Raw genomic sequence first — 24,246 nt, 5'->3', positions numbered from 1 at the left:
AGACTCTCAGCTAGTCTGTTCTTAGAATTTTTTATGAATAGGTATAATCTACCTATGTATCGTTTGTGTTAACATATGGGTTTTGGTCTAGTCCCCCCATATTTTTGTACTTTCTTTCTTTTTTTCTTTTTTTTAATAATATTTTTTTTCATGTGATGGCATATGATTGTCGTTACTTGAGGTGTCAGCTTAGCTGAGATGTCAAGTTGCATAGTGATGCCTAACACGAAAACTTTATAAAAAAAATAAATAAAAAATTATAAAAAGTATAATAGGTTTCTTTAACACAGTGCCATTGAATAGAAAAAAAATTAATTACTTTTATCAAACAAAATTTAAGTGATCAGTATATTTAATTGAAAAAAAGTATATTTAAAAAACATTTTTTAATCAAATAACCATAATTGATTTTTTTCCAGCTTAGTATTTAGTGTGTTGTTGAAAGGAAAAAAGCTTGAGAGAAAAATAAAGTAAAAAAAAAGAGAGAAATCAATTAAAATATTTTATTCGTTCTATCTTTTTAATGTTTAAGTTTTTATCACAAAAGTAAGAAATATAAGAAATATTTTATATACGATCATTTCTCTTACAATAATTATTATAAAATCTATATCAATGATAATGTTTAATGGAATAGAGAATCAGCATTGGCCACATATAGAACAAGAAAAAGTTTACCTCTAAATTCTGGAGCATGCTTGTAAGGATCAAAACCTAATAAATCCGTGCACATCTTGCTTTGGATTGAGTATATAAACCTGGAAAAAAAAAGTTGTATATAATGCATGCATATTATCAATAAATTTGTATTAAAAAACAGCTAAAAGACAAATGAAAAATTGAATCACAATAATTAAAACATTTGTTTGATGAGGAATGAGATATATTCACCACAAAATCCATCATCGGATGGAAAGTTAGTATAATACGTGTACTGATCATAATATTCACACTAATTTAAGATTGTTTTCTACTCCATTCAAATATCTATAATTAAGACTAGTTTTCAAATATATTACCATTTGATCACATTTGTTCTTGCTTTGACTTTTCTAAAATTTGGCAAGCAAAATCAACAAGATAATTTATTCATCATTATACACAAAAATACCTTACCATTCCTCTAAGGAATTATTTTAATCATTCACCAGAATTTACTTAATACTGAGCAATTCTTTGGATGTGCTTCTTTCTGGATGGGTCAAAATCACAATCTCCAAATAATCATATTGAAAACGAAATACACAATCAACCAAGATATTAGAAGATAATCATATATTAAAAGTAATAAACTTCTCACCAGCATGCTCTTAGAAATATGAACATCTTCATTCACAGTTGCAGAAGCGGCATGGTGGGAGGCGCGAGGGCGTTATCAGCGTAGAGACAACGCGGTGCGCAGCTTGCTGGTCATGGCGGCGCGGTGACGACACGTTGCGCAGCTTGCTCGCAGTGGCGCTCGCACGCGAAGACGCTCGCGGTGGCGCTCACTCACGATGGGGTTGGGTCACGGTGGGGTGTGCTCGCTCACGATGGGGTTGGGTTGCGGTGGTGCGCACTCACTCACAGTGGGGTGCGCTCGCTCAAGGTAGGGTTGGCTTGCGGTGGGGTGCGCTCGCTCACGGTAGGGTTTGCTCGCGGTGGCGCTCGCTCATGGTGGGGTGCGCTCGCTCACGGTAGGGTTGGCTCGCGGTGGCATGCCCTTGCGAAGGGGTTGGCTCGCGGTGGCGTGTTGGCGGTGGGGTTGGCTCACGGTGTCGCAGCATCGCCGATCTGCTGGCTCGCGGTGTCGCAGCGTTGCCATTCTGCTGGCTCGCGGAGAAGAAGTTGGTGTGGCAGCGTGGTGGATGACAGCGAGATATGTCGCGGCGGTGAGTGAGAGGGCAGCGCAAACTCGTGAGAGGAATAGTGAGAGGGAAACTGCAGCGATGGTGAGTGAAAAAAGAAAATCAAAGTGTGGAATGTGAGTGAGGAAAAAGAGAGGGCCCGAGAACTTACAATCACACTAACATATAAGGACGGTTCCAAGGAGAACTGTCTTTGTAAGCTGACGCGCCACACATATAAGGACGGTTCTAGGCAGAACCGTCTTTGTAAACACTCACGGGATACATATAAAGACGGTTCTAAAGAGAACCGTCGTGGTAAATGTCAAAAAAATGAAAAAAATAACAAAAATGTCACCGCCTCCCTTATAACGACTGTTTTTTACGAACCGTCTTTATAAGCAGTCGTCAATTACGTATTTTGCACTAGTGGGAGTACATTTATCTAGAACTCTTAGTGGATCCAAATATTTCACTGTAACATACTACTACGAAAAGTGACAACCATTTTGTATTCTTTCCCCTGTAAATTTCACATTTCAGAATATACTATTGTGAAACACATTCAATCCAGATTAAATAGAAACTTAGAATGTACAAAGAAATAATAAACCCGATCAAACAATTATATTCTTTATCATATCAAATTCTTTAAAATAAGATAATAAAAATATTAAAAGTAGCAAGTAAATTTTGTATATATTCTCTATTTTTTTATCAGCAAAAAACGAATGAAATAATACAAGGTATTTCAGGATACCTCAACCCTTATACAAAAATTTGACTGAAATACTCATCTTCAAACCACCTAGCAACAATTGGATAACTAAAACGAGAAAATGTACATTATATACATCTTTATCATTAAAATACTTTTTCTATTGAACAATACTCCTTAAATTGATAAATGAATACATATCATTCTTAACTTGCCTACATTATCTTAAAATATGTTTTGAGGAAGTCTCGTAATAAAAATAATTTTTATTTGAAATCTTGTAAAAAATGAGGCCAATTTGTTATAACAAAGCAATTGCACAAGAATGTCAATCTTTATTTTCAAAGTGATAATGTATTATTTCATTTAGGCATCTCCACTTTATCTGAGTTCTTTTTCCAAAAACATACAATATTCATATATAAATTGACTTATCACAAAGTGTACAAGTAATGTGTAATATTTATAATGTTGGATTTTTTTAACAGGACAACTCTCTTTACTTTCCATTTTATGATTATGTTCAATAGAAACTTTTGATTTTCTCTATCTAAAATTACATGTTCCTTTGAGAAATGAAGATGTCATTTTTAGTATAAGAACCTCTGTTATACATGGAAGTACTTGAATTTTTGTGTATTTATAGCAGCTGGTTTGGCATGCTGCAGTTATAGGGGTGAATTGTTTTGAAAGGACTTGGATTGTGTTCTTTGTATAGGAGTCTCTTAAATACCTCTCTTAGTTATTTTTTTTTTCTAAAAAAAAAACATGAAAGTTGTTAAGCTTTTTCAAGATTTTTTATTTTTATTTTAAAGTGGATATATTCAATTTATTTGTTTTTCATCTCTTAGTGTAATCATATCATTTATGTAATGCGAATAACATATATATGATTTCATCCAGTTAAGAAAGTCATTGTTTTATAAGAAAGTCATTAATTTTTTAAAATGTTTAAAATTATATACTTCTGAGACTCTTTATAATCATATGTCTAGAAAACACATCTCATTCCTTGTACTATTAAATTACAAATTTTAAAGGAAATTTCATGTACAGTTTTTCTAAAACTTTACGAGAGGGACATTGTTATTCCTTAATGTAATTCCAACTCTCTTTCAATATTTGAGTTAATCAAAGTTTCCTTACTAGATCAATACCAAGCAAGACAAACACGAGGAATTTATTTGGGCATGCAATCCTACTCGTCCTAAACAAATTAAATATTAAAAATAATAAAATATAATTAAAAATATAATCTTAAGATTACAAGTATAAGATTCTTTCTGAGACGAAAAAATCCGATTTTTGTTTTTATTTGCCGTGTCTATTATTATTACTAAGAGAAAATCTATTAAAATATCTATCATTTTAATTGTATTATTATGTAGACTTAACAATGATGAGATTAGGTTGTTATTAGAAAAATTGGACGGGAAATTAGTCCCAACAAAAGGACAACACATTGATGTGTAATTCAAAATATTTCTTAAATCAGTGAGTTCCATGCTAACAATGAGTGAGATTTCCTTTTGAGACACAACACAACCCATAGGAGGGAATGGTTAGTTAATTTACTTCACCCCCAAAGATCTGTTATTAGTTGTTCAGCAAATTCTCAAACACACTTGGCCAACCAAAACCTTAACTTCCCAAAAATAGTTCAGTACTTTGGTTGAGAACTGATGTAGGGACAATGGATTGACTGAACATGTTAACTTAAACTGATTTCCCCTTTATAAGTCCCACACTGACCAGAAAATTAAACATGGAAAGAGTTATGTACCATATGATCATTGGTCAAGTTTGTAGAATTGGGTTTCTCCAAGCTTCTAACTCATGTTAGAGGGTGAGGCTGATGGAACCGATTTTAGGGGGACTTGCTCTGGTTGGGCTGTTGTTGTTAGAGGTTGGTGTTTTCCCACTCCAAGGACCGAGTCGAAGGGCATCGGGCTGATGCACCAACAGCCCCCACATTATTAGCCTGGTGAGTCCAAATGCTTGAACCATCTTTTTTTTTTCTAACTTTTTATTAAACTAGTTCATTGGAGGTGGTTTCTGTCTTTCCTATTCATCTCATGTTTTACAGTATTTTATATTATTAATAGAATTTGATTTAATAACTAAATTACATTTCATTGATAAGTTTGGAAGAATTCAACCTTATATAGTTTCATATTCATCCCATCAAAATGGTAATGTGTTTTTGAGACTTCCTAGTGATTTTGGAACTTTAACCAATAAGGTTTTGAAGTCACTACCTTAAATTCAAAGGGTTGTCAGAGGGGAAGCTGTGTACTTGGTTTTAGTTGAGATGTAGATAAGTGTTAATAACCTTATGGGATTGTATTTATACGCTGCATAAATTTATTTATTACTCTCTAGGAGGTTGTTTGTAGCTGGGTTCTTAGCAAGCTGTATTAGGAAAGTCTTCACTGCAGCAAAGTTATACAAGCTTAGTTCTGCACAATTCTGCACTATGGTATACTAGTGTAGATCTGTTGACAGCAGCAAAGTTATGCAAGCTTAGTTCTGCACAATTCTGCACTATGGTATACTAGAGTAGATCTGTTGCTGGACTCTGAATTAAATGTTAGATGATGAGACTATTCATATATTCTATATATTCTTCGCTTAGAAAGAAAAACCTTAAATCCAAATCACTAAAACAAAAATTAGACAGAATAATGGAACTCTGTTTTGGGTTCAACGAATTTGAATATGCTCAACAAAATTGAGGTAGAGAAATCTAGGTAAGAATTTTTGAAAAAAAAGTAGGAGAAGTTGTTCAACAGAAAACAACTTACAAGATAGACCTAAAACATCATTAAAACTAGACAAGCAAGTTTGAATGGAGAAATGTAGATAAAGTTTAAGCATTTCTGAAATCACAACTCTTGCCATTAAATAGTTGCTGCTTCTGGATGAATAATAACTTATAAAATCTTATTGATTGGAAATAGATCACTTAATGCTTCTAGGAATAAAATTTGATTTGCCATATTTATTTTTAAATTGTAATTCTTAAAATAAATGTTTTTATTTCACTGGTGAGAATTTTTCTTTCATAACTCTATTTTATTATATTTTTTGCAAAATTGATCTACTAATAACTAAACTTAGGATCTATTTATTAAAGAATTAATAGTTGGTGATTTATAACAATTACAAATAAATATATGGATTGAAAGTGAAATACTTAAAGTTTGATCCCAACAATGTCTTTGATATTGAACTTTTTTTTCTTCATCAACATTTTTTTTCAAAATCAATTATTTCACCAATCCAATTTATTAGCCAATCATTTGAATACCCTGATTATTATCGGTAGTATTAGTGAAAATGATTTCAATATAAAAAAAAAAAAGTTACTTAAAAACACTTTTTATATTTATTAAAACTATGATATATTTTATGAATTAGATATACTATTATACTGGTTGCATATTTAACTATATGATCGGAGAATGAACTAAACCAAGAGAAAAAATCCTTTCAATCATTTCTGAAAGAACACTCTATTGTACAAGCTTGACATAGTCCTCTCTTTTCTGTTTAAGATTTTATTGATAGTGTAATTTCTGTCATTTTTAAAATACATTCAAAATAAATAAATAAAACAAAATTTAACATGAACTATAATAAGACAAAAATCTGTAAATTTTAGCATAACTGGTGATATTAAATATTAATAATTGACAAAGTAAAAAATGTAATTAATTATATCTTTTCAAGAAATAAAAAAGTTTGTGACAAATATTATCAAAAAAATTAATATATTTTTGTTCAAGTCAAATTTAAAGAGAATCTCATCTTAGAGTATTAGGTTTATTAGAAATACGTGTATTCCTTGTTATTTGTCTGTCTCCATGATACATTCTTCCTTATGCTAAATCCTCTGTCTTACTCTGTATCTAATCTTATTTCTGGTTTTTTTCATCATTAAACAATATACCTTTATTTAGGCTAATTTTACTATATATTTGCCTCTATACAGTATTAATGTCTTTTATTACACCGATTGACATATGTTGATGACATAACACTGATTGACATATGTTCATGACATAATAAGACTTGACTCATGATACGACATTCGTCAAAATTTTCTTACATAAACTCTCAAAAATTAAATTTTGTATTAAGGGTTTTTGTTATTTGGACCCAAAAAATGTATTTAAAAATAGTAACATCCCATAAAATATACATTAAATATATATAAATAAGTTTATGTGAAGGGATGAAATTAAACAGATAGAAATTATACCATATTTTTAGTCTGTCAAGTTTTTTATATCGACAAAAATAAATAAATAAAATAGAAGTATTTCAGGATATCACAACCCTTATACAAAGTCAATCAAAACCATTTCTCAAAACTTCTTACACAAACCATAACACATAAAACAGAGGAGCAAATCTGACAATCGTAAAGAACTCTCCACATTATAAAAAAAAAACACCTATCATTGTAACAAATCTCATACATATCAAAGGCTCGAGACACCAATCAAAATACAAAAAACTTACCTAGGAGGCTTTGGAATTCACCCATTACCATACCTTCAATTGCACCATGGTAAAAATTTCAATATGATTTATCCTGTCGCTTTTAAAGATCTTCTTATTCCTATATTTCTACAATTCAGCTACCATCGCTATCCACACACAACCTCAAATCTGATTAACACTTTTTTTCATATATTTTACTCACAATGCTCCGTCGATGCCACCCCATCCATTGTAATACTTAGACCATACTAGTCAGACTACTCTGTAAGTACATAAGAGGTGGGACGTGGTTTCCTCTTCTTCTCCACACAAACCACAAATACTATTAACCATACTAATACCTCTTCTCACCATATTTGCTTTAGACACTGATGCTTATCTTAGATAAGTTGTTTATTGGTTTGGTATTAATAAGATTACCAATAATTTAAAGTACAAGATTTTACAAATCAACTTCATTAAGGTAGTTATTATAGTTAAAAATCGTCATTGATCTCAAAAAATTAGTTGTCTAAGGTTTTATGTTAAAGAGATAAAATTTCACATAATCCACAAGCTGCTCTCACGTATCTCATATAACACATAAGCTGCTTACGAACACATCTCACTACTTACATATTTATTGACATATAAATCACTGCTTGCATATATATCTCACTTTGCACATGATCTATTAATATAATATTTTTTGACATTCAAGTCCCCAGCTTCTTACATATATCTCACTGACCGCACAAAAGCAACATGTCCTCCTGCTTACAGATACCTCGTCCACTACACAAGAGTGGCAAGACCTGAGACCTGTTGATATAGTACTTATTGACATAGAAGACAGATTCACACTGTACAAAATAGCATAAAACCTAAACAATAAGACATATTACAACTGAAAACACATAACATAACCCAATCGACCAAACACGTAGGACACTGAAAACACATAACATAACCCAATCGACCAAACACGTAGGACGCAAAACCTAGGGGAGGGCAAAACCCAATCGAGGGCGCAAAACCATATAGGATAGGGGCAAAACCTTACAGAACCTAAACCTAAAAAATTATTGTACCTATAAGACACAAATCCTAAATTGATATGAAGAAAATAGGTCACAAAATGTGATGGGAAACAAAACCTAAACAACTTATTGATTCCAAGCGAAACCTAATAATCTAACCTTTTTTTTAATCAACAATGAATATATGTAAATTAAAATAAATGGGACACTCCAACCTTATACATCCTTATACATGGATTATCTCTAACCTTATAGATAGATTATCTCTACAAATATAATTCATCGAAAAACAACCATGCCTAGAGGACTTTGGTAACTTTACCAACAAAACACACTTAGATACATCTAAGGCGACACTACACAAAATACATTATTTAAGACAAAACATACACCAACGAAAATACACTATCGAATGCAAAACCTAAATAACTTAGGCAAAACCTAAATAACTTATTTATTTCGTACTAGGGCACAATAGGATACGATTTAGGGGTTAAAGAGGACGATATAGGACACGCGACCACCATCCAACACTATTAAGTAATATTTACATTCATATATGTGGTAACTTAAAAAACACATACTATATATATAATAGTAGTATATGTATATATAATATCTTATTATTACCCAACCATTGGCAACATATATCTCTTTACCCCTCTATACACGGTATATGTATATATATAGAAAACACCAGATAGCAGCTACTATAAGGAATAGTAGCTACTTGCCCTTATGACCTTATGAACATGTTACATGCACCATGGAGCTTGAGGGTCCCACATATCCACATCTGCCAAGGTGTTCTCCGGTGTGTAAATCTCAGTCTCTGCTGCAATTAGAGGAAAATCCAGAGACATAGCAGCTTCAGCCCAGATAGAATCATCAAAAACCGGTAAACTCTCGTTCATTGTCTCCCAAGAAGGGCAAAACTCCCCCTCGATCCCCCCAGGCTTTGTGTAGGTTTCAATTGGCTCAGGATTGGTGTCTAAGGGGAGAGACACTATGCAATCACTTGTGTAAATTGGAGTAACTCCAACTTCCTGAGAGGCCATGGAAACTGCAGGATTGAAATTGAAATTAGAACAAGTTGCCATGTCTATGTTGTTTTGCATCAGAGGCTGTTGCAGGTTCTCCATTTCAGGAGTTTGAGTGTTGATATCAGGATGTGGTGGTGGACACTGAGGTGGTTTCATTGGGGGCACAGTGAGGTCTGGTAAATTGAGTTTGGCATCAGGGCCGTAAAGCTTACGTGCTGCAGCATCATAAGCCAAAGCAGCGTCATGAGAGGTTTCGAATGTCCCGAGCCAGAGTCTTGCACCACGATTGGGTTCACGGATTTCAGCAACCCATTTCCCCCAGGTCCTCTGTCTCACACCTTTGTAGGTGCAACTGGCATTCTCAGGACCTCCTTTACCTCTCATACACCCCTTTCTGGAGCTGGCCTGTGCTGTTTTCTTCACCTGCTTTTTCTCATCAATTTTCATGCCTGATTTTAGCATTGTGGACATGTTAGGATTTGGAGGATTGAGATGATGAGAGAGATACAAAAGTAGAGATAAGCTCAAGGGCTTGCTTTTAGATGGAGTGAGGTTGATGGGGCTATTTATATTGCAAGAACAAGAGAGTAAATACTATCTATGTTCAAGAGATTAAAAGTTCATGAAACGTGGCCCCAGAGTGGGCCCATGACGCTACTTGGCAATGTGAGCTAGACAGACCGTGTCCACGACGAGCCTCACTGTTGATTTCTCTTATACACACTTGGCCTTCCCTTTTACTGGCATACTGAATCTCATCATCATGTGGCAAACAGCACCAAATAAATTAAGATTATTACTTAATTTATAGTTTCTTTTTGTATTTTTTATCTGTCAAGGAATTTTTGTGATGGATAAGATGGAGGAAGAATAAAAAAGCAATAAAAAAATAGAGCAAAGTGTAAAAGAAAATTAAAGGTGTGGGTGAGAGGATGCGGTTGTGTGAATAATGGGATTTATGGCATGTATAGATAATTCTGATTCGAATAAGTCATTTACCATTGTGTGAGATCGGTGTCATATTGGAACGAAACGGTTGAAGATAAGTGCTTGCGGGGGTTCCAAAACTGCGCACATGAAAATTAGCAACAATGCATTCAGACGTGTAATGAAAACAATCCCAGGTGTTTGTGTTTCATGCTATGGGAAGGACTTGGAAATCAGTGAATAGTGAAAGAGATCCAATGGAGTGTGACACCACACATAGCAAATGGGACACGGATTAAGAGTTTACAGAAATTGGTCGATATGCATTTGCATTGCACTCCCCCTTACTTATAATTCTACATCTTCATACTCCTACACTAGCTACTGCATTTGCCTTTTTTGTCGTCTGGTGACACTCCATCACGAGTGTAAATATAGCAAATACTAGGGGGTTGTCAACACAAAAGAGGACCGTTACTATTATGGCATATATATATATATATATATATATATATATATATATATATATATATATATATATATATATATATATATATATATATAATATATTTTGCCCCATAGCATTAACAACAAAGCTAGCGGTGGATCGAAGGGACTAGATAAGGAGTAACACAAACCGAGAGATAAGCAGTCTTTAATGTTTACTTCTTCATCAATTGCGGGATTCGAGATTCATATATGCAGCTGATGTGCATGTCATTATTTGTCTCACACTTCACTGTGACTCACTTCAAATTCAATCACCAACTTATTACCAAAACACAAATTCAACTAGCAGCTGGTTGAGAATACCATCCAAAGGGGCAGAAGCAAAGTCATTATGAATTTCACTTTCCTTCAAATCAATGTTTTACCCCATAAGTTTTGTTAATCACCTAATTTGTAACCGTACCTGTCATCCAAGTGTTTTATATATGCTAATCCTTAACTGGTGTTAAGTTTTTACAATAAGGTCAGAAGTAAAACAGTAAGCATCTCAACATCTCATCATATGGGCGTTGGTATTATTGCAAGTGCCTGCAATATTCAGAAAGTCTCAAGGCTTATAAGAGGCATGTTGTATTCTAAACCATTAATTAATTGTTACAGGTTCTCTAGATCAAAGTCATCAACATTTCGTAGGATCAAAACAATTGAAAAGATTAGAGATAAAATAGATCAAATGTTAGAATCAAGTTGTGCACAACTTTAGAAAGTTAAACAACATAGAATCTGTTTAAAGAAACTTTATCATAAACACTTATAAATAACATTTTCAGAAGAAAAATAAAAAATATTAGTTTTATTGAAAATTTTCTTTAAAGCACCTCACTCAAAGTATACTCATAACCATTCAATAACAAATTACAGTTGACTTTGAAGTGAAGACTGCACTGGAAATATTCAAGTGCAGCCGTTATACAAAGAAAAAGAAAAACCAAGAAGCACTACTTTTCAGTATGTTTGTTCTCAAAGCAATCTTCTTTTTCTTGTATAAGTTTTTTATTCATAAAAATTAAAAACTTAGAAAGCTTGTAATCATCACACTTTATTCAACCAACTGCATCCCATAAGTGTTTTTTTTTCCTTGCATAAGATTTATATGATAATGTAGACACAAGGAAATTTTGTCATTTACATATGCAATGTTAATGAAATTGATGTAACAAGAAGATGCAAGTGTTGAAGTTAAAAGGTTAAGAAGCAGAGAAAGCAGAAAGAGATCGTTTAGGATGAACTTGTTCTGACACAATATGATGAAGCTTCACCATTTTGGCAGCAAATAAAACTTTTATTTTTATTTGAAGTATTTCCTAGGTTGGAATTCTCACACATCATGATGCAATATTTCAAGCCTTTGTCTACATTAGACACGTTCAACTCCCGAAGCAGTTTCGCAACATCGATTCACAATCACGACAGAGACAATATTAATAATGCCAATGTCAAATGAAGGAAGAAAAAATATCATTCTCATCCCTCGAAGATGTGAATTTGGTTTCAGAAAAAAATTGTTTTTTATTCCATTTTTTAACATGCAAGAGAACGTTTCCTAATATTTAAAGATCAGCTCGATGTTAAATTACATTTTGTGAGATTAATTTGATGCTGAATTATAAAAATTGAAGACTTTTTTATGCTATCTTTTGCATTTAAGATTTTTTTTTTTTTTAATTTTGATGAACTATAGATTATATCTGTTACACGCTGTCTGTGAATGAAAAATGATCATTTAAAAAGAAAAAAGAAAAAAAAAATGAACCTCGCTTTGTGTGATCTCTGAGGTGCGCAGGTATTGACACGTAGGCGAACGGTGATCTAAACACGTGATTCGTTTGTATTTCGACACACATATGAAAGAGTTGAAATGACGTGCGTTTCTTTAAACACGTAGAAGCTGTTGTTGCATCTCAGTTTATTTCTAGAAAGACATGCGTACAATGCATTTAGACACGTGACCAAAACACCTTATTATTTTAATTACCATTTTCCTCGCATTTGTCCTTATTACAGACAAAATATCTCTGCTCAGGTCAGATCAGGATAATCTTCTTTTTTATTCAAATAAATAAATAAACTGATTTCTTTATTTTCTTCAGTTTTTTATTTTAACAACCAGCCTGAGTTGCAGAAAAAATTATTAACAAATTTGTTTCATTGGTAAAAATCTTTCAAATACTAACAAAGTTACTGTAGTATTAATTTATATAAGTGAATGAATAATTATGATTTTCTTATATTAAATATGTTTATGTTAATATAATATAATATAATAATGATATATTGTAATAAAATATTTAAATGAGATTTGAATTTATCTTTAAATAATTTTTTATATAAATTAACAAGTTTAATAATTAAAACAACAAAGAATATGAAAAAATATTACTAGCGAAAATACACATACACGTTTTATTCGCATTTTTCATTTTTACTCAATTTTTAATTTAATATACATATAGAAATAATTTTAGATGAGTAAAAAATGAAAAGAAAAAATAAAATGCTAAAAATAATTAAAAATTAAAGTTATTTTATTTGATAGGTAAGATTTGGTGTAGAAATGTGTGAATGTATGTTTTCTCTTTCTTAGTGTTGTTGCCTTAAAATAAAAATTAAGAAAAAAGTGGGAGAGTCATATAAAAATTGTACATTAATATTATTTTAAAAAATAATTTTATTTTTTAAATAACTCATCTGAAATGACAAAATATTTCATTGTATTAATAAAATGAAATATATTAAATACGGTAGAATTAGAAGAAAATTGTGTATACCAAAAACCGGTTGTAATGAAAAATCTTCTTTATATAGATTTAAATCAATTAATTCCAAAAGATTTTTCTATAATCTAGTCTATTTTAACCCTTACTTATGACACTAACTAAAAAATTAACAAATATTAGAACGCATTAAAAAATCATAAAAGAATATATATTTATCTTCACGCCAATGAAAAATATGTCTATCTTTTCATTAGTTCTCTAAATAAAAGTTAGCATTTATTATACCTTTTTATAAGCATTTATGAATATACGTGTATCTTCGTTTTAAGATGCAAAATGACTGATTTTTAAAGTTAACAACTACATATTAATGATAATCATTTAATAAATGAGAAATATTAATGAAATTAGTCTCAAATACCCTTTTCCTTAATAGTAATATAAGATGTAAATGAGACGTTTGTTGAAGTGGTTGTTGTAAATGTGAGTTTTTTTATTCATTATAAAATTAAACAACAAATATAATTATAGATCTCTTAACTTTTTATGTTAAGAAACAAGTGAATATACTTAATGTACTAGGTGAATAGTTCATTCAATTAAACAATCTTTCGTCCTTAGCTATTCAAACGATATGGTATAGTAAGAGGTTTTATTATGGGTAGATAATATTCTAATTATTTGATTTGAAATATTTGTGTGAAGAGGAGGGATACTTTATATATTTTTTGAAGCCTAAAGTTTCATTATAATATATACATAGTTATTGGAGTTGACTTTGAAATAAAAAGAGTAAATACACATATTCAAATCATTATTTATCTCGATTATAATTATTGATGAGGGTGATACATACCAAGCAATAAAAAATATAGCACCAACATCCACGAATAGTAATAATGGCTATGACAAAGTTTTAATTTTGTGATGTGAGTCTATTTTAGGAGAATGTTAGGATCATTGGGTCCATCACAATATATTGTTAAAAATAAAAGTTGTATCTAAACAATTAAAAAAGTAAAGTAAATAAATATTTTATTAATAATCTATTTATCATAAAACTAAATAGTATTAATTTTTAATTCCTTCTTAATGATTTTACTTTATTTATCGTATTTTTTTTACACACCAACCTCAATCTCTCATTGCATTTTCCGAATATTATATTCTCACCGTCAAATAATATTGGATAACAATCCCCCCACAGCTGGAGAGCACAACGTTTAAGATTCGAGTTTAATACAAAAGTTTTCCAGTTCTTCAGATGAAAAAAAAAAGAGTCTCTTCAGTGTAATACACAATTAATATTAAAAATTAAGGAAAAATTCATTTATTCATTAATATAAAAAAGAATTACAGTATTATCTGATAAAAAAATTGTAATGTATGTTAAATTTGGCTTCCATAAAAATTTGTCTTAAAATTACATATATTTTTAAGTAAACCCACAAATTAATAATCAAAAGTACACGACATAAGAACTTGCAAGGTTGTGTTAATAATGCAATTGAGAGACCAAAATTAATCATGCATCAACATTGACAACACACTTCATAATTAAACTAAGACTGTTTCTTCCTGCAACTCCATACTTTCTTCTCTCACCTCCATAAATTTTCGAAATTCCAAAAATACCCCTTCCAGATTACATAATTCGAAAGTCATTTTTCAAACTTGTAATTAGTTTCTAGATTACATAATCCGGAAGTCTATTTTCAGATGCATGATCACTTTCTGGATTACATCCGGAAGTCTTATTTAGCTTCTGGATTATGTAATCCGGAAGTCTTTTTTCAAATGAGTTTCTGGATTAAATAATCCGAAAACTATTGTATGGGGTGACACAAGAAGGATAAAAGTGTATTTTCATGTTGTGTATGGAGGTGGCAGAAGAAGATATGGAGGTGCAGGAAGAAACAGTCTTAAACTAATGGCTTATGCGAAAGGTTAGAAACAGTGGACAAAGCCCTTAAGATTGCTTTTCCGGGCCTCTATTTTTACATAAATGGTGTTTTGTCTTCCTGCACCTTTATAGTTTCTCCTCACACCCATAAGTTAGGTAAAAAGACTATTTCCTTCTTTAAAAGATATTTTTTTTAAACTATATATTTGAATCTATAAATACTTTCTACATTCTATAACTATGAAAACTCGGATACTTCTCTTAAATGACGTGTCGGTATCGGATACACATATCGGACACCGACACTTGTAGGACACGTATTCATGAAATGTTCAATTAAAAAAATATTTGTTGGATTTCTGAAAATTCTAGCACGGTTCTAACATAATTTTAAAATGAAAAAATACATTAATTTTCTAAAAACTCAAATTTATTGTATATATAAAAGTAAAAAACAAATACTTTTGAACCAGTTATGAAAAACATATTTCTACTAAAAAAAATCTGGAACATACTTGTGTACATAAGTCTTTATTGACAATTTATATAATTCATAATTATATAATATATAGATATGTGTCCTCGTATCCTACATTTTAGAGATTATATGTATCTTCGTATTCGTATTCGTGTCGTATCACTGTCCGTGTTTGTGCTACATAATTCTATAATTTATAATAGTTTTTTTTTAAATTTTCCTCCTGTAGAATTTAGAAAATATTTTTAGATTCTTAAATATCTTTTAAATTTTATAACTCAAAATATTTTTTCTTAAAAAAGATATTTTGGATTACAAAATTCAAAAAAGGTATTTCCATATTTAAAAAACCTTATGGATTATATTTTTTTAAGAAACTTATTCGTGATTATAAATTCTGAAAGGTATTTGGATCAGAAAATACCTTACGAATCCTGTATTCTGGAGTTTTTCTGGATTCATTTTAAAATAAAAAGATATCAATGGTATTTTTTATATTGTAAAAAGTATGGAGTTCTAGAAGAATCTATTGAGGTGCATGAAGAAACAACCACCCTCACATGTTTTGAAATTGAATCTCCATAAAATTGAAAATTATAATTTTACATTTTTAAAAATAAATCATTAGCTGTGGACATTCAATGTGTTTTTGTTGGAGTTTTTGGATACTTTGGGAAGATGTTGCCAGTGCTTGGAGGTTTTTAGTGGTGACTAGTCCTACTCCGCTGTGGTTGGTGAAATGACTTTGGTGAGTGTTTATTTTTGTTTTTGAAATTTTATTTATGTAGTTTTTGGATTCTACATTCTAATATTTTAAAAATTAAATTTATATCTCAAAATATACACTATAAAAAAAATATTTTAAAATATATAATTCAAAATACAAAATATATATTAAGAATGTATAATCTAAAATATATATTTTATATTCTATTTTAAAATGTATATATTTCTATTCCAAAATGTACAGATAAATTTGTATTCTATAATGTATATTTCAAAATACAAAAATACAATCCAGAATAGAAATATACATTTCAAAATACAAAACAAATATTTCAAAATAAAAAATCTAAAATGCATTAATATGCAATTGTACATTCCAAATTACATTCTTATAAATATGAAGCATGGGCAGTTTAGTCATTCACCACCTCCATGGGGTGCAACTTCAAAATAATAGGGGTGCAAAGTGTAACGGCCATAGTGTTTTGAGGAAATTGGTGTCTTTGGATATGGAAGATTAATCCTCCTGTTTCTTCCTCCACCTCCATAAATTCTTCTATCACCCCTACACAACATGAAAATACATTTTTATCACATTTTTATCCTTCTTATGCTACCCCAATAGAGTAACTTTCGGATTATGTAATCCGGACACACATTTGAGAAAAAGATTTCCAGATTATATAATCCAGAAACTAATCATGCATCTGAAAAAAGATTTTCGATTATATAATCCAGAAGCTAATTACAATTTTAAATAAAAACTTCCAGATTACGTAATCCAGAATATTAAAGAGGAATATTTTTGAAAATATGAAAATGTATGAAGGTAAGAGAAGAATATAAGGAAGTGCAGGAAGAAACAGCCTAATCCTCACCATCATATTATTGAATCAAATGATTTACAGAAAGAGAAGTTGAGTGGAACAATGGCACTGCATGGATTATTGTGCATCATTAAACAAATATTGATACTCACACCAAAATAATAAGAATGTAGCTAAAATAAAATTAAAAATTCATACAATAATAACCACCCAAACGGAAATTTAATCCAGCCACGCGCCTTTTCGTACTCTCTTAAGATATTAATATATAACAAAATGCTGATACTTACAAACCTGGAGAAAAGATAATATCATAGACTATTAGTCTTCAATCTTCCTTCTAATATTCACATACATGTAACCAGAAGAAGCCTAAGCATTTTACGTCAAATATTAAAAGAAAAAAGTAATATACACACACACACACACACACACATATATATATATATATATATATATATATATATATATATATATATATCCTTCAGCTCACCTTAATGGATTAAAAATCATCTAAATTTAGAGAATTGTGATAATTATTCTTGTCTGTTCAAACTTGTAATGGATAGAAAATAACTTAAATTAGTAGAAATTAAGGCAGTTGAAATTAGGCCATAAATGAAACCAACTAAATGCCTCAGACAGGAAGGATCATCTCAATCCGGTACCGGTTGCATTTTTTAACATTGGTAAGCATGGTTTACTCATGTTCACACAAGTGCACCAAGACCAAAAAGATCAAGATCGCTTGGCAGCAAACAATTTATAGATGAAAAGGTATTCAAAAAATTTACACCTATGATAAGACCATTAACAAATCCAATATGTGACATGAAGGTAAACGTGTTTCATTTCCCAATTGACTCTCCATCAACTTTTGAGAAAATCCTTTAAGGAAAATGGCGGAGGCCCATCCTGCAAAGATAATGAAAGAATCAGCTTGAACACCAATTGTGCATACTATAGTAGCTACATCTCCCTTTTACTGGTCCAAGATGAGCTGAGCATTCAAGGTTTTCCAGGTCAGACAGAACTTCGCATCAAATCTTAAATTTCATAAGCTATACCCATTACCTTGCCAGGTTCTTGACTTAAGCATTGTCTAACAACTGTAGTCTGCTGTATTAGCCTCTCCATTGCTGTGTATCTGGGAAGATTCAAGTGTGCTGCCAATTACCCACCATCACAGAAAAAATCACATTAAACATGGATAGAAAAAAGCACCATGATTTGCCACAAAATATATTAAAGAAAGATGCAGATAACATGTTAACCAACCAAGAATAGCTCGATTCAAACTATCTGCAACCTGTTGCCGATACTCTAAGCTAAGGAGATGAAACATTGGGGATTTCTCTGGCTCCTTATAAGCAAGAAGGGCCATAAAGTCCTGCAACAACAGTAGCATAGCAAAAATTCAATCTTAAGCACACGCGTACATCACACAAAAACTATGCGAAATTCAAAACATACTTCAAGTTTTTCCATATATTTGGGCTCCTTTCCAAAAGGGCCCAACTTGGTCTGAGCAAACTCCAAAGCTTCTGTGCTGGCAATAAAATGAAATTATATGAAAGTGGGAAGTCTACGGATTCTTTTAGAGACAAAATTAAATTCTGCTTACCATTTCCTTGAGCAGACGAGCTCAACAAAATGAAGGCTTAGTAGATCAAACTGCAAATCCTTATTCTTCTCTAAAATATCCTGTGCTAGCTGCTCAGTAAGCTCAATAGCCTTGAGTGCATTTCCCTCAAGTGCAAAGTGAAAGATTCCTAAAGAAAAGTGAAATTTATCATCATGAAATGTTTTCATTACTAATAATAAGATCCAATATAAAGCCAAATTATCTTCATAGGAGTGTGGAGGATTTCCCAGCACCCTTTGTGGCACAATAAGATATCTTAAAATGTCAAGAGAAGCCCGGTAGAGATATCTTAACATAGTAAAAAAGATCTGCTAGAAAAAAAGTAGGCTTAAATATGTTTTTAGTCTCTAAACTTTAGGATAAATGTCATTTTAATCCTCCAAACTTACAGAAGTTCTTTTAGACCCTCAACTTTTCAAAAATATAGTTGTATCCCTAAATACTAAATTTGAAGGGCATAAAATGTTTGTTTAAAGTTGTTTTTTAGTCCCTCTAATTTAGTGTTAGGGACTAAAACCACATTTTTCTAAATTTGAGAGACTAAAACTAACTTTTTCAAATTTAAGGGACCAAAACCAGATTCACTCCAAGTTTCAGGAACTAACACCACAACTAAACAAAAACAGTCTAATCACAATTCAAATACAAAAGTCGGGTCATTTCAATTTCAAATAAAAGAACCACAGATGTTTCAAGTAGTATTAACGCGAACAACAGTTCAGCATCCCTCGAGTTGGGGTTGACAACGTGAATTTTATATTTGAAAAGTTCTCAAGAGCTGTTATGAATGAACTTAGTGTATAATTTCTAGGCTAAGCAAGCAAATAAAATATAACCAGAAAACACCAAAAAGTCTTGAATTAGCTTTGTACACCAAAAATAACCATAAACCTACTTTTCCTTTTGTCCATGTCCTCTAAATAATCTGATGGCTGCTTTGTCCCAGTGCTAGTAATGAATGATTCCACCGATTCTTTGTAGCAATTGTGTATAAGATATGACAGTACAATACTGTGGATGTCATTATCATTTATAGCCTGTAAATTCAAGTAACCAAGAAAAAATTATGGATTAATTACAGCAAGAGAATCAATGGAACCAGAAAATCAACAATTCAAAAATAGAAAACCAACAAAGCATACTACAAGGATTCAATCTCAGCTCAACTCTATTTCTTTGGTAGATAAAAATTAGGAGGAGGGGATGACGCCCAATCCAAGACAAACTCAAAGACCACTTAGAGAGAAACTTAATTTTACTTCATCCCAGAGAAATGAATGACAAGTTCATATGCACACTGAAATACAAAACCATCTCTTATCCACTCAACTAACCTCCCAGGGATTTAATTACATTCTCTTTCAAACATAAATTTGAGGGCAAAAATTTTAATCATCGGAACCAAAACGCATAATTGTAGCGAAGCGATTCATGTGAGAGCAACATCGAGTACACAGGACAGGAGAAATATTCTATTTCATGTTTCCAATCCCTCTTATGTTCAATTTTTTGCCATGAGAAATTAGGGTTGGGAATATCTTTCAGGAAATAATTAATCGAAGTTTTTCCCTAAGACTAAGAAATCATTTATCGCGAAAGCAACATATTATTAATATCCACAGGCCAACTACTCACAAGGGTCTCCATTTTAGTCGATACCTCAATAAACAACTACGTGTTCTACAGGGAAATAGGACTCAACAAAATTTTGTTAGAAAAAACAACGAAGCGTTAAATGAGCACAGATGCGAATAGTGGCCCGAGAAGGGATCGGGATATGAGAAATTGACAACACAGTCCCAGAAAATAAAGTCATAAAAGAAGAGAGTGAAGTAGTAGCAATAGCGCACGGAAAGGGAAAAAGAAACATACAACGTTTTCGTATTGACGAGGATCGAGGTCCATGGTTCGGTAGACAACAACGTGAGAACCAAACAGTGAAAGAAGGCGCCGGTTACGACACGACTGCGTTGCGGTGGCTACTAAACGATCCGATTCCAATTCAAACCGTTCGTGTTCGTGATGATAGCACTGCGTAGTGGGTGTGTGTTTTCTCAGATCAAACACGTGAGTGATTCTCAACTCGTGATGAGTCTGCCTGGTGCACGTGAGCGAGCGACCCACTGAACCCAAATCAACCAATTACGATTCTCTTTCCCAAAAAATCTGTTTCTTTGTTTTTATTCTCCCAACTAACCCTAGTATGACGCTATACTTTTATACATTTAAATAAGTTTTAGATTGTATAATCCATGTTTTAAGAAGTTAATGTTTTACAAGGTTTATTTTTAGACTCAAGAACCATGACCGTTAGCACTATAGGCATGTGGTAGGTGAAACAGGCTTCATGAGATTCATCTATGTTAATAACAACTGAGAGGTCATAAGTGTGGACTCCTAGATTTACCAAAATATAATATTATTATAACTTACATTTTAATAAATAGTTAATATCTGAACAAATTCTTGAAAGGTGTATAGTATTTATATTATTAGGCACACACATCAATGTAAGGGGTGAAATAAAATCTCTCATTTTTTTATAATATTTTATTTTTATTAATAGATCTCAATTTAATGGAATGAATAAATAAAAAAATGAAAAAGAAATATCAATTTGATAAAGAGAAATAAAAAGCGGACTGGGAACTCATGATAAAATCATTGAAATATGACAAAATTTCACAAATAAGGCAAGAGAGTATTTGAGTGTAAAAATTTCTCAAAACTTTTTCGTGAGAACTTTTTGGTGAAATTCTATGTAAGAATCTAAAAAAAATTGGGACAAAACGCGACAAATTTTAGGTCAAACAGTTGAGTATTCAGTTTGAAAAAAAATCAAACAATTTCACACACATAAACGAACATTTCCCTCAGCTCGGCAATGATGAATAAAAAATTTATTGCAAATCTTGTGGAAGAAATTTGAGTCTCAAATCTCAGCCACAACTCAATACACACAATAAGAAATGTCTAGTAAAAAATTTAGATCAAAATACCTCATGAATAAGGCATAATAAGTGACGGAAGAGGCCCAAGCACAAGCCCACATGCAAGCCCACCAAATGGTAGATTTTGGCCAACCCTAGAGTTATGGCCAAGAGGATCCAAGAAGACGTTATTTTACATGTTCAAATGTCATAAACTCTAGTGTAGAGTAGACTTTAATTTTTTGTCAAAATTAGCATAGGAACTTTATTTGTAATTTTTCTTAGAATTAATTTTGGCACCTAAAACACCAACCTAGGTAAACTTAGAGTTTCTAAAAAAACCTCTAAATTTACCAAGGCCGGTCTAGAAAGCACATGGAGGGGGTGAGCATACAAACTAGACACACCCATCTCCATGTGCTCATTTAGGCTCCATTTTTGGGAGGGAATTCATTTGAATTTCCCTCCACTTTCTTTTGAATTTCCAGCCCTCTAAACACTATAAATTGAGGTGCTTGGCTCTCATTTTGTAAGATTAATTTGAGTAATGAAATGCTGCTAAAATGTGTCATTCTTACTCTCTTGCCTAAAATCTCTTAAGATTTAGGTCTCTAATCTTCAAACCTTTCACCTACAAAGAGAGTTGGCCGAACCTCTCTCACTCTCCTACTCTTCATGCACCTCCAAGGCTACCATAACTCTTAGGAGAGCCTTGTTCCACCTCAATCTGTGAATGCTTCCACCAAAACCACCACAAAAACCGCAAGGAGAAGAGCTCAAAGTCATCAATAAGTCCTAGACCGACTAAAAAAATTTCACCATACTTTCTAAAATTTTATTCTGTGTCCATATTACGTTGAAAAATTCCGAAAAAATTTACACAAGTACTTTCATATGTTTTTTTACACTCAGTTAAGAAGACACGTCAAAAAACAAAACACAAAAAAAAATATAGGGAAGAAAGTGAAGACGTTTTCTTGTCGGATTTTTTTTTTCCAGTTCTCTCTGCTCTCAGTCTAAGACTTATTACGCCTTATTCCCTTGGTGTTTTGATTTGAAATTTTTACCAGACACTCTTTATTGTGTGTATTGAGTTGTGGCTGAGATTTGAACCTCAAATTCATCCACAAGATTTGCAATACATTTTTATGCATCAATGTCAGGATTGGAAGGAAGGTTCGTTTCTGTGTGTGAAACTGTTTGATTTTGTTTCTAATTGAATACTCATTCGTTTGATCTGAAATTTATCGCGTTTTGTCCCAAATTTTGTGGGGATTCTTACATGGAATTTTAACAAAAAGTTGTTTTGAGGAAAAAATTTCAAAAATTTTGTGCATCTCTAAGGCTTTCCTCTTTCCAAACTCTCTAAATTTGGCCTTACTTTCTCAATTTTATTCTAGGTCCATATTACATTGAAAAATTCTAAAACAATTCACACAAGTACTTTCATATGTTGTTTTCACATAGTTAAGGAATCACGTCCGAAAATAAAACAAAAAAAAAGATATAGGAAAGAAAATCCAGGACGTTTTATTTTCGGAAAAACAAGTTTTCCAGTTTTGTTTGTTGTCGGTCTTGGACTTATTAAGCCTTATTCATTGGGTGTTTTAAATATGAAGTTTTTACCAAACATTCCTTATTGTTTGTTTTGTGATGTGACTGAGATTTGAGTCTCAAATTCGTGCCACAAAATTTGCAATAAATTTTTTATTCATCATTGTCAGGGATGGAAGGGAGATTTGTTTCCATGTGTGAAACTGTTTGATATTTTTTCTAACTGAATACTCATCCGTTTGACTTGAAATTTATCGTATTTTGTCCCAAATGTTGTTGGGATTCTTACATAGAATTTCAAGAAAAAATTGTTTTGGAAAAAAAATTCAAAAATTTGGCGCACTCAAAGGCTTTCTTTCTTCCAAATTCGTGAACTTTCGTCATACTTTCTACAATTTTATTATGGGTCCATATCACATTAAAAAAATCCGAAAAAATTCACAAAGTACTTTCATTATATGTTGTTTGCATGCACTTAAAGAGGCATCTCCAAAAACAAAACACAAAAAAAGATATAGGGAAGAAAAATCAAGACATTTTGTTTTCGAAAAAACAAGTTTTTTAGTTTTATTTGCTCTCGGTCTGGAACTTATGCCTTATTCCCTGAGTGTTGATCTAAAATGTTTACCGAACATTCTTTATTGTGTGTATTGAGTTGTGGCTAAAATTTGAGCCCCAAATTCGTCCTACAAGATTTGCACTAAATATTTTTTATTCATCCGAGCTGGAAGGAAGATTTGTTTCTCTGTGTAAAATTATTTGATTTTTTTTTTCAAACATAATATTCATCTGTTTGACATAAAATTTATCACGTTTTGTCACAAATTCTATTAATATTCTTACATATCATTTACCCTTCTTAATCCATCTCACACCACTTAACAATTTTCCTACAACTCATTTACTAGTTTAAC

General features: G+C 31.7%; 2 protein-coding genes and 2 long non-coding RNA genes across 5 annotated transcripts; 1 reads left to right on the top strand and 3 right to left on the bottom strand.

The window, feature by feature from the left end:
- The first annotated feature begins 4,357 nt into the window (after positions 1-4,357).
- Positions 4,358-12,185, top strand: LOC137821577 (uncharacterized). The gene is made up of 2 exons (XR_011082843.1): positions 4,358-4,528; positions 11,851-12,185. It is a non-coding gene; the product is annotated as an uncharacterized lncRNA (long non-coding RNA).
- On the bottom strand, positions 7,725-9,837 carry LOC137822873 (dehydration-responsive element-binding protein 2D-like). Of its 2 annotated transcripts, none has more exons than XM_068627886.1 (2): positions 8,816-9,837; positions 7,725-7,854 (listed from the first exon to the last, which is right to left on the bottom strand). In XM_068627886.1, the coding sequence occupies exon 1, from the start codon at positions 9,584-9,586 to the stop codon at positions 8,828-8,830; it is 759 nt and encodes a 252-aa protein (XP_068483987.1). In that variant the 5' UTR covers positions 9,587-9,837; the 3' UTR covers positions 7,725-7,854; positions 8,816-8,827. The 2 variants fall into 2 exon arrangements, with proteins under 2 accessions (XP_068483987.1, XP_068483988.1); XM_068627887.1 differs by having other exon boundaries at positions 7,725-7,827.
- Positions 12,186-16,566: 4,381 nt separating the features above from the next.
- Positions 16,567-17,541, bottom strand: LOC137821411 (uncharacterized). The gene is made up of 3 exons (XR_011082791.1): positions 17,402-17,541; positions 17,255-17,311; positions 16,567-16,941 (listed from the first exon to the last, which is right to left on the bottom strand). It is a non-coding gene; the product is annotated as an uncharacterized lncRNA (long non-coding RNA).
- A 313-nt stretch (positions 17,542-17,854) lies between these two features.
- On the bottom strand, positions 17,855-21,174 carry LOC137821410 (uncharacterized). The gene is made up of 7 exons (XM_068625994.1): positions 20,721-21,174; positions 19,744-19,885; positions 18,828-18,975; positions 18,677-18,752; positions 18,482-18,593; positions 18,278-18,369; positions 17,855-18,118 (listed from the first exon to the last, which is right to left on the bottom strand). Exons 1-7 carry the CDS (start codon positions 20,751-20,753, stop codon positions 18,074-18,076), a joined length of 648 nt encoding a protein of 215 aa, XP_068482095.1. The 5' UTR covers positions 20,754-21,174; the 3' UTR covers positions 17,855-18,073.
- Positions 21,175-24,246: the final 3,072 nt, after the last annotated feature.

This window comes from Phaseolus vulgaris, chromosome 9 (genome assembly GCF_000499845.2).
Source record: "Phaseolus vulgaris cultivar G19833 chromosome 9, P. vulgaris v2.0, whole genome shotgun sequence".
NCBI classification, from domain to species: Eukaryota; Viridiplantae; Streptophyta; class Magnoliopsida; order Fabales; family Fabaceae; genus Phaseolus; species Phaseolus vulgaris.
The sequence above is the reverse complement of the archived record's forward strand: the minus strand, read 5'-3'. Positions and strand labels throughout refer to the sequence as shown.